Source organism: Coregonus clupeaformis, chromosome 3, assembly GCF_020615455.1.
Source record: "Coregonus clupeaformis isolate EN_2021a chromosome 3, ASM2061545v1, whole genome shotgun sequence".
Classification (NCBI taxonomy): domain Eukaryota; kingdom Metazoa; phylum Chordata; class Actinopteri; order Salmoniformes; family Salmonidae; genus Coregonus; species Coregonus clupeaformis.
The window spans coordinates 22,116,229-22,126,913 of NC_059194.1; the positions used below are offsets into that span (position 1 = coordinate 22,116,229).

At 44.9% G+C, this 10,685-nt stretch overlaps 1 protein-coding gene across 1 annotated transcript; it reads left to right on the forward strand.

Moving 5' to 3' along the window:
• The first annotated feature begins 5,015 nt into the window (after positions 1-5,015).
• Positions 5,016-9,517, forward strand: LOC121541882 (WD40 repeat-containing protein SMU1). The gene is made up of 12 exons (XM_041851248.1): positions 5,016-5,146; positions 5,557-5,767; positions 5,904-6,056; positions 6,383-6,493; positions 6,632-6,760; positions 6,982-7,101; positions 7,255-7,371; positions 7,488-7,615; positions 7,727-7,853; positions 8,059-8,226; positions 8,334-8,486; positions 8,806-9,517. The coding sequence occupies exons 1-12, from the start codon at positions 5,121-5,123 to the stop codon at positions 8,902-8,904; spliced, it is 1,542 nt and encodes a 513-aa protein (XP_041707182.1). The 5' UTR covers positions 5,016-5,120; the 3' UTR covers positions 8,905-9,517.
• Positions 9,518-10,685: the final 1,168 nt, after the last annotated feature.

Consider the following 10,685-nt stretch of genomic DNA (forward strand, 5'->3'; position numbering starts at 1 on the left):
GAAAGTCCCCATCCTCATCGACGGGCCGCAGTGGAGAAGGTGAAAATCTTCAAGTTCCTCTGCGTACGCACCACTGACAATCTGATATGGTCCACCCACACAGACAGTGTGGTGTAGTAGGTGCAACAGCGCCTCTTCAACATCAGGAGGCTGAAGAAATTTGGGCTTGGCCCCTAAGACCCTCACAAACTTTTACAGATGCACCATTGAAATCATCCTGTCGGGCTGTATCACCGCCTGGTACGGCAACTGCACCATCCGCAACCGTAGGGATCTCCAGAGGGTGGTGCGGTCTGCCCAACGCATCACCGGGGGCACACTGCCTGCCCTCCAGGACATCTACAGCACCTGGTATCACAGGAAGGCCAAGAAGATCATCAAGGACCTCAGCCACCCGAGCCACGACCTGTTCACCCTGATACCATCCAGAAGGCGAGGTCAGTACAGGTGCATCAAAGTTGTGACCGAGAGAATGAAAAACAGCTTCCATCTCAAGGCCATCAGACTGTTAAATAGTCACCACTAGCCGGCCTCTGCCCAGTACCCTGCCCTGAACTTTAGTCACTGTCACTAGCCGGCTACCACCTGGTTACTCTACCATTCACCTTAGAGGCTGCTGGCCTATATAAATAGTAATGGAACACTGGTCACTTTAATAATGTTTACATACCGTTTACCCACGTATATACTGTATTCTAGTCAAGGCCTATCCTATTTAACTATTGCTGTACGTATACTATTCTTCAGATATATTACATATTCTATCCATTTACTGTACATATTGTCTATACATCCCCAAATCCACTATATATACACACAGAAGTATGTGGACACCCCTTCAAATTAGTGGATTTCGAGCACATCGCCATGCAACCTCCATAGACAAACATTGGCAGTAGAATGGTCTTACTTAAGAGCTCAGTGACCTTTCACGTTGCACTGTCATAGGATGCCACCTTTCCAACAAGTCAGTTTGTTACATTTCTACCCTGCTAGAGCTGCCCCAGTCAACCGTAAGTGCTGTTATTGTGAAGTGGAAACGTCTAGGAACAGCAATGGCTCAGCCGCAAAGTGGTAGGCCACACAACAACGGGACCGCCGAGTGCTGAAGCGCGCAGCGCGTAAAAATCATCTGGCCTCGGTTGCAATGCTCACTACCGAGTTCCAAACTGCCTCTGGAAGCAACATCAGCACAAGAACTGTTCGTTGGGAGCTTCATGAAATGGGTTTCCATGGCCGAGCAGCCGCACACAAGCCTAAGATCACCATGCGCAATGCCAAGCGTTGTCTGGAGTGGTGTAAAGCTAGCCGCCATTCGACTCTGGAGCAGTGGAAATGCGTTCTCTGGAGTGATGAATCACGCTTCACCATCTGGCAGTCCGACGGACGAACCAGAGTTTGGCGGATGCCAGGAGAACACTACCTGACCCAATGCATAGTGCCAACTGTAAAGTTTGGTGGAAGAGGAATAATGGTCTGGGGCTTTTTTTCATGGTTTGGGCTAGGCCCCTTAGTTCCAGTGAAGGGAAATCTTAACGCTACAGCATACAATGACATTCTAGACGATTCTGTGCTTACAACTTTGTGGCAACAGTTTGGAGAAGGCCCTTTCCTGTTTCAGCATGACAATGCCCCCGTGCACAAAGCAATGTCCATAAAGAAATGGTTTGTCGAGATCGGTGTGGAAGAACTTCACTGGCCTGCACAAAGCCCTGACCTCAACCCCATCGAACACCTTTGGGATGAATTGGAATGCCGATTGCGAGCCAGGCCTAATCGCCCAACATCAGTGCCCGACCTCACTAATGCTCTTGTGGCTGAATGGAAGCAAGTTCCAGCAGCTACTTTCCAACATCTAGTGGAAAGCCTTCCGAGAAGAGTGTTATTGCAGCAAAGGGGGGACCAACTCCATATTAATGGCCATGATTTTGAAATGAGATGTCCGAGGAGCAGGTGTCCACATACTTTTGGTAATGTAGTGTATTTCTCTATATATTTCTATGCGACTGAGTTTGTTCATGCCCAGGAGGCATTCTTCTTCTTTGAGATTGGGTTGGCAGATCGCATCCAATTTAAGGTGCATACACCACCACCTACTGTACTGGAGTGTGAGGCCATTCATGACCTACCTAGATTAAATTATTTGTGATACGATACTATAAAATTGGGGAAAAGGAAAACAAAAAACTACCCTGACATCTATTAGCCCTGAAAAAACATATAAAAAACAGCACCCCATTCCACTATTTACCCTATCTAATCCTACTCCAGACAAACAGTCTGGAAGGACAGAACACTACCACTCAACACCCTCTGCAACTGTTCTGCAGTAAAACCTCGCACTCCCAAGTATTTCTCTGCTGCTGCCACCACAACCTCTATTTTCTTTGACTTTTGATCCATTTCTGCAGTACAATTTACAACAAAGAAACCTACCTTACAGAAGCACATATTCTTTCCATCACTCTCTATTAATCTCTGCCTACTCACAGGAATCCTCTCAGGATCCCTCACCCAGTACCCATTTTCCTCTACCACTCTCTTCACAGCTTCAGTATACGACACTTTCTGTACTACTCTGACCCTAGCAACCTCAACCTGCCTTTCTCTCACCGGACACCTCCGATCTCCAGCCCCATGGGCACCCCCACAACTAAAAACACAACTTTCTCCACCAAAACTAAACATTCCTCGTCACATGCCCTCCTACACACTTTTCACATTTCTTGTCCCTAATCACGTGATCCGGAACGCCCGCTCCCTCTGGGCTGAAGAAACACAATAAATCATCACTAGTCCACTCCTAGTTACTTTCACCAACTCAACAGTCCCCAACCTCTTCTCCACCCAACCTACCACCACATATGGATCAGCCAAAATGCAAGGATCCATTATCTCCACAAATCTTAATCCCACTGGGCCAGAATCATCCTTTACATCCTCGGACCGAGACCCGAACTCGGCGGTCCTCACTGCAGGAACTTCATCCACGCTCTCGTCAGGTTCCATCTCTGAGCTACTGGAACACGTATCCATCTTTTTACACTTGACGCAAACCTTCCTCGCCACAATGCTTCCCTCTACACTCAACTTCTTCTCAACAGTCATCACTGCACCTGCCACCACATCTAATTAATCCTCACTCTCGTCACTCTCAAATTTCCTCAAGTTCTTCCAAAAGTTCTGTGAAATCCCTCATTTCCTATTCCCTCATAAACATTAACACTGTCCTTTTCTTCTTGTCTATCACCTTCTCCTTCGCCAGATCTTTCAGAAGGCCTGTGTAATCCACCACTCCATGTTTATTCATAACATGCTCCACTTTTTTTCTTTTTTTCCTTTTCCGCCATATTTCCCAGTCGCTCCCGTTCTCCAAATATTTCTCCCTGTGCAACCTCTCTGCAATCACTGCTAACCCGTGCGCTGGTTTATGTACCAGGGAACAAAACGAATGCACCACAGCACACAACGTCATCAATTAGCCAATCAGTGGGTGCCCAAAACAAGCGCAAATAACATGACTGACCAGAGTGAGTTAATTTACCAAGCAAGACACTTCAGTCGAGCCAAACTCACAAATAAATTAATAATACCGTAGTAAGCCCTGACTATTCAGTCATTTAACTGTCTACAATCGGATTCTGACCATAACCAGTGCAGGTGAGTGGGCTGTGTTTACACAGGCAGCCCACTTCTGTTATTTTTTCACTAATTGGTCTTTTGATCAAAAAGATCTGATGTGAAAAGAGCTGATGTGATTGGTCAAAAGACCAATTAATGGAAAAAATATCAGAATTGGGCTGCCTGTGTAGATGCAGTAGCCTCCCTGGGGTGCGTCCAATTCGATTGAACGTTTGCTATGTTGCATAACGGTTTGTACTGAACCACATGTTTCCTCAAAGCATTCTTCAATGTTCTTGAACAGACTTTGGGGTACATTTTATCCTTTTGGTGGGTGTGGCGGGGTGAGTGACATATTTATGCTGCGTTCATAACCAAGTTGGAAGGTGGTATTTACCACATACAATTGGGAAAAATCAATTTGAACATATTCCAACTGGTAATTACTATTTGGAAACTCTTATATCATACCTGAACTCCGACTTCTCCCACATGCTGACCTCTGATGTCACCCACTAAGGAAATGACCTCTATAACAGGATTGTCGGCAGTTAAATGCAACAACAAAACACTATTTACAAAAAGCAATCTATTAATATGTTTTTTGTTTACAAGCACAATAGCTGTACTTTTAGTTTATGGTTGATACAGCTTGTTAGCCATTAGCCAATCGGCGTTTCTCAACGAGTTCAAAGCACGTGAATGCATCCAACTGGTATTTATGACTTCACAACTGGTAATTACCACCTTGCCACTTGGTTATGAATGCATCATCAAAGGGCAGAGATGCATTTTGAACCCACAACCCAAGCTCCCCTCCCCCATTTAATTGAAGGTTCCACTACGTTTTTTTCGTACTGAACACAGCCCTGAATGAACCTCCATAAGGGACCTGCCTGGGCCTAAATACAGGTCATGTCCCCTGCTCAGATGTTGTGTGTGTCAATCAACGGTCGTGTCTGCTGCTCAGAAGTTGCATGCATCAACCAATGGTTGCTTGCGATGTTACTGACTGTGTCATCGACTGACAGGTTGTTATAACATATGATGTGGTTAGCTGATATGTAAAATACCTGTCCAGGCATTGTAATATTTGGTAGGCGTCAGCAACGTTAGGCTAACCACATCATATGTTATAGCAATGTAAATGTATAGCAATCTGTCACTTGTGGCATGCAACCATTGGACACGTTCCTCTGCCCAGGCGTTGCTGACGCCTGCCAGATCTTACAACACCTGGATAGGTATTTAACGTATCAGCTAACCACATCATATTACATGGCAATCTGTCAGTCATAGACGATGACGTAGCATACACGCATTGGTTGATGCATGCAGTCGACTGCAGACGTTATTGTCGTTAATCTACTTTTATTTTGAAAATATATTTCTAGTCCACTACTTGTAGAAACTCCGCCCACTTCAACGACTGTTCGTTCCTTGTTTGCATTTGTGCTGACTTCTCTACTCACAACGATCTACTTTTTGGTGATTTAGTCATGTCTTTGGAGGTGGAATCAGCAGAGTAAGTACTCTAGCTATACATATTTGCACAACTGTAAATGCCTGTATGATGTGTTTATTTATTATTGTTCACGTGGCAGCTCTAAACTCAGTTGAGGCCTACCTCAACCTGCAAGCAGCTTGTATCCAGTTAGCTAGTTACCTAAGCTAACATAACTTGCCTGCTAGCTAGCTATGTTTCATTGGCAAGCGTTGATGTTTTTGTACCTACCAGTGGTCTTTTTAATTTAGCTATGTATTGATAGTATTGCAGCCATATAGTCTTAGCTAGCTAATATTAACGTTAGTTAATTTAGGCGTTCTGACAGGCTAACGTTAGCTAGCTAACTGGCTTGCAAGCGAACAAGAAGACCGAACTTGTCTTCATCAAGGCACGTCATGTTTTGATGCGACTCTACCATGATTTTGCAGCGTGATTCGTCTGATAATGCAGTACCTGAAAGAGAACAATCTGCACCGGACATTGACCACCCTGCAGGAAGAGACCACCGTGTCTTTGAACACTGTGGACAGTATCGAGAGTTTTGTGGCAGACATCAACAGTGGCCATTGGGATACTGTGCTGCAAGCTATCCAGTCCCTCAAGCTCCCTGACAAGACTTTGATAGACTTGTATGAACAGGTAAGAAGTTGCCGTGAATCGGGATGGTATGTTGTATTTGGAATTCGTATGCACCAGAACTTTATTTTCTAGCTAGCTCTGTTATGTCTATGTTCTGTAAAATGGAGAGTTCTAATGCGTTTGTGTGCCCCCCTAGGTGGTGTTGGAGCTCATTGAGTTGAGAGAGTTGGGAGCAGCCAGGTCTTTGCTAAGGCAAACAGACCCCATGATCATGCTGAAGCAGACGCAACCAGAGAGGTACATTCACCTGGAGAACCTGCTGGCTCGTTCCTACTTTGACCCCAGAGAGGTGAGTTGACGTCTCCTTACATCACTCCCTGTATAGAGGAGATATAACTCAGTATGAACTATTTTCCAGGTTGTCTGGTTATGTCTGTGCATCTATTGTATGCCTGAACATCTCTAATTGAACACCAAAAATAAGCTTAACTCGTGTTCTCCTGAAATAAAGCATAAATAAATGTCCTATAGAGTTTTGACTTTGGCATTTGTGTATATTTGTTCCGTTGCCACTCAGGAATGACTTGTGTGTTTTGTTATGGGTTCAGAGTTCCTGCAGTCTTGTGTTTGTGTCATTGCTCAGTGTCTGTGTGCTCTCCTCCCTGTGTCCTCCAGGCCTACCCAGACGGCAGCAGTAAGGAGAAGCGACGCGTGGCCATCGCCCAGGCCCTGGCCGGGGAGGTCAGCGTGGTGCCCCCCTCCCGTCTCATGGCCCTGCTGGGACAGGTGGGTGACATGTTCCTATACACCTGGCCACCCATACGGTCTTTCCAAGTTAATTCAGCACATAAAGTCTGATCTACGACCAGGCTAATATTCTGTTGCAGCAGCAGATTAGTATTTTAACCACCATCTCTCTCTCAGTCCCTAAAATGGCAGCAGCACCAGGGTCTCCTGCCCCCAGGTATGACCATTGACCTGTTCAGGGGCAAGGCAGCCGTGAAGGACGTGGAGGAGGAGCGCTTCCCAACACAGCTCACTAGACATATCAAGGTACTGTATGTCCAGCTATGGTATTACCAGTGTTTATTAGTAAGGATGGTTTTGATGCTGTCCTTTGGCCATGGCTTTCTTACAACAGAGATTCCTGTGTATCAATGGTACTGGCTTGGTTATGTAACATTTAATCAAATGATGCATAAAACACAATGCATGAAAACAAGAACGAGGAGTGCTGCTTGGGTGTCGTCATAATGCAGTGTTATTCTTACTAGTTTGGGCAGAAGTCCCACGTGGAGTGTTCCCGCTTCTCCCCTGATGGTCAGTACTTGGTCACAGGATCAGTGGATGGTTTCATCGAGGTCTGGAACTTCACCACTGGCAAAATCAGAAAGGTGCGTGTGCGATCTAACACAAATTGATACTGTGATTTGTGGCAATTTTGGAAATACACTGGATTTCAATTTATGGTGTTTTCAAAATACCCTTTTACTGCCTTGCAAGCGTTTTAATAAAATGACCTAATTAAGTGTGTGTGTGTGTGATAGGATCTGAAGTACCAGGCGCAGGATAACTTCATGATGATGGACGATGCAGTGCTTTGTATGTGCTTCAGTAGGGACACAGAGATGCTGGCCACAGGGGCCCAGGATGGCAAAATAAAGGTCTGTACTGACAATATAGGGATGTCACTTTTCCCTCAACTTTTAATGTTCAAACTCTTCCATTGGGTTGAGTGGATACTCACACTACCTTCCCTACCTCGTCTTTCCTCTGACAGGTGTGGAAGATCCAGAGTGGTCAGTGCTTGCGGCGCTTTGAGCGTGCCCACAGTAAAGGTGTCACCTGCCTCAGTTTCTGCAAGGACAGCAGCCAGCTGCTCAGTGCCTCCTTTGACCAGACCATCAGGTGACCTGCACACATGAATCTCTTTCTCTCATGTTTTCTCTCTTTGTTTTTTCTGCATATAGAACAGTGGTCACAAAGGAACCATAACTGTTATGTTTATGCGTTCCACAGGGTTCACGGATTGAAGTCGGGCAAGTCGCTGAAAGAGTTCCGCGGACACTCCTCTTTTGTTAATGAAGCAACATTCACACCTGATGGCCACCATATCATCAGCGCTTCCTCTGACGGCACTGTGAAGGTATGAACCCCCACTCTGCAAAAGGCTGCTAGAAGCCAACTGTCCCATAATAAGTAAAAAAGGTATTTGCATCAGATACTGTATTTTGACTTGTCTCCACCCCTACCAGATTGTCCAATTCATGGGATGCCCGGTGTACCTGCATTTCCAGGAGAATATACATTAATGAATTTTGATTAACACTTGTGTGTGAATATCCTGTCAGGTGTGGAACATGAAGACCACAGAATGCACCAACACCTTCAAGTCCCTGGGCACCTCGGCCGGCACCGACATCACAGTCAACAACGTCATCCTGCTGCCCAAGAACCCAGAGCACTTTGTGGTGTGCAACCGCTCCAACACCGTTGTCATCATGAACATGCAGGGCCAGGTCAGGACTCAACTTGACCACTTATGGTCACTTTTAATTGAAATAAATGAGTATTCGTTTTGAATATTTTAAAATATTTGTTTGACCTTATTCCCTCTGTCCTCCAGATTGTGAGGAGTTTCAGCTCTGGTAAGAGGGAGGGAGGAGACTTTGTCTGCTGTACGCTGTCTCCCCGTGGCGAGTGGATCTACTGTGTAGGAGAGGACTTTGTGCTCTACTGCTTTAGCACAGTCACTGGCAAGCTGGAGAGAACCCTGACAGTATGTTTATTAAAATAGGAGTTGTCAATTCACTTGAATTAATTTGTGTGTAGACAATTTAGTCAGACAGGGTCAGGGATAATGCACGTAAATCAACATTTCTGTTAGTTCAATGTAAAAGTGCTAGGATTGGCTATAGCCTAAAGCGCGGGTTGGCAACAGGCATCCCAGAGAGATTTGTTTTGGGGGCAGGGTCAATTTGCAGTGTACAAATTATAATTATGTTCCGGCCCCCCTACGGCTGAATCTAGTTGCCTGCCCCTGGCCTAAAGGTTGTATTAGACTTTTGTCTCATAAGCTCTTGTCTCCCCCATCCCAGGTCCATGAGAAGGATGTGATTGGCATCGCCCATCACCCCCACCAGAACCTCATCTCCACGTACAGTGAGGATGGCCTACTCAAGCTCTGGAAACCCTGAGCATAGACCTCCTTAACCCCACAAGCCCCCTTCCATCGGCATGCCAGCTGCTCTTCCCATGGGATGCTGCAGTGTTTCCTCTATCATCACTTTAGGCGGGACAGGTAGTGACTCCCATCTAGCTCTTTTGTTCAGGCTAAAATATTTTGGCCCCAATTGATTCAAATTGTCAGTCTGTGTTGCTGTTTTGGGGCTCCTGCGCCACGCCTAAGAGAAAGTCTAGCTAGGGGAAACACTGGGGTATTGGGAGTGCAGGTGTGGGCATTAGACGTACCTTTTTTTAATAGAAACGTTTCTTTATGTAAATATATTTTTTTAATTTCATTTTTTTCCAAGAATGGGTACTTTGCCTCATTTGTCAGTCAGGTCAGCAATTGCTTTGTGTTACTGCACAGCAAGAAATAGAAAGGGCTTTCATTTGTCTCTGGTGAATGACTCATGTTGATTTTTGTATCCCCGATCTGATGATATTCCTTTTCATGTGTTGCTGTGTTCCTAGATGTGAAATGCATGGATTATTGCTATTACGTATGGATTAAGTGTCAGTGGTTGACTGGATTTACATTTTACATGTACTATTTCTTGTCTGTCCCATTAAAGATATTTGATCAGGTATTAGTTTCTTTAACTACATTTCCCGTTTCCTGATGAGCAGAGGCATCTATGAACTTACTTTGGGTACTTCATTGTTTTGTTCTGTACGTAGTGTATTTAACCCTACACAAAATGACCAAATCGGTACTTTGGAGTCAGTAGTCCAATACATGTGGCAGTTTTGCAACTATCAGTCTCACAGCTCTTAATTTACATGCAATCAACCTTTTCATGATTAACAATGGAACTTCTAAAGATAACATGATTCATTTCCTGAGCTGGGATGTTTACCACATGATTGCATTCAATGGGCCGGTTCTAGACTTAAGCGGTCTGTAGCTCAATTGGTAGAGCATGGCACTTGTAACGCCAGGGTAGTGGGTTCGATCCCCGGGACCACCCAAATGTAAAAGTGTATGCTCACATGACTAATTCGCTTTGGATAAAAGCATCTGCTAAATGGCATATTATTTGTAGTAATCATGGTCCAAATACAGACCTGGTATGTGCCCAGGGGCCCCATTCATTTTGTTAGTCATTCTCACTCAGATATCATACAGGGCATAAGTAATTCCAACCGACCTAGTCTGCCTTATGCAGAACTGTACGACAATCATGACTAGGTCAGTTGGCAGAAATAAAAGTATAGGCTTAGTATGAATCGTAGCCGTAATGCTGAGGCCGCATTTGGCACATACTACTCTTAAACTCTTGATGGTTGCTAGGCAGCGCCTGTTGCTACTATCATCCTGGCAGTTCTACATTTTGAAAGGCATGTCACTTCACCCATCTCTTCACATAGCCCACCACATGCACTGGAATAAAGTAGGCTAATGCAATTGAAGCCAAATGGTTGCTTACTGAAACTCCCAAAGTCATCCAATTGTTATCATACATATGATTGAAGCAATAGTCTACCCACGTGTGAGCAACCATTTCATGCTGCTTTGAGACAAGTGTGGAGTCTTGATAAATCAATGTCAGATTGTTATTTTCACTGACTCTCCGTTTGGATATTGGTTAAGCTACAATTAGGCTGTAAAAATGTTAGCTGAGGTGAGTGCTCCTCATGATCATCTTGTCTAGTCGGCTCATTTATCAGCACTGAACAGAACATTTTGCCAGCATGTTATGTAGTTTAACAAGTGGATTATTTTGCTCTTCACTTGCAGTCGCTTAGTAGCCTG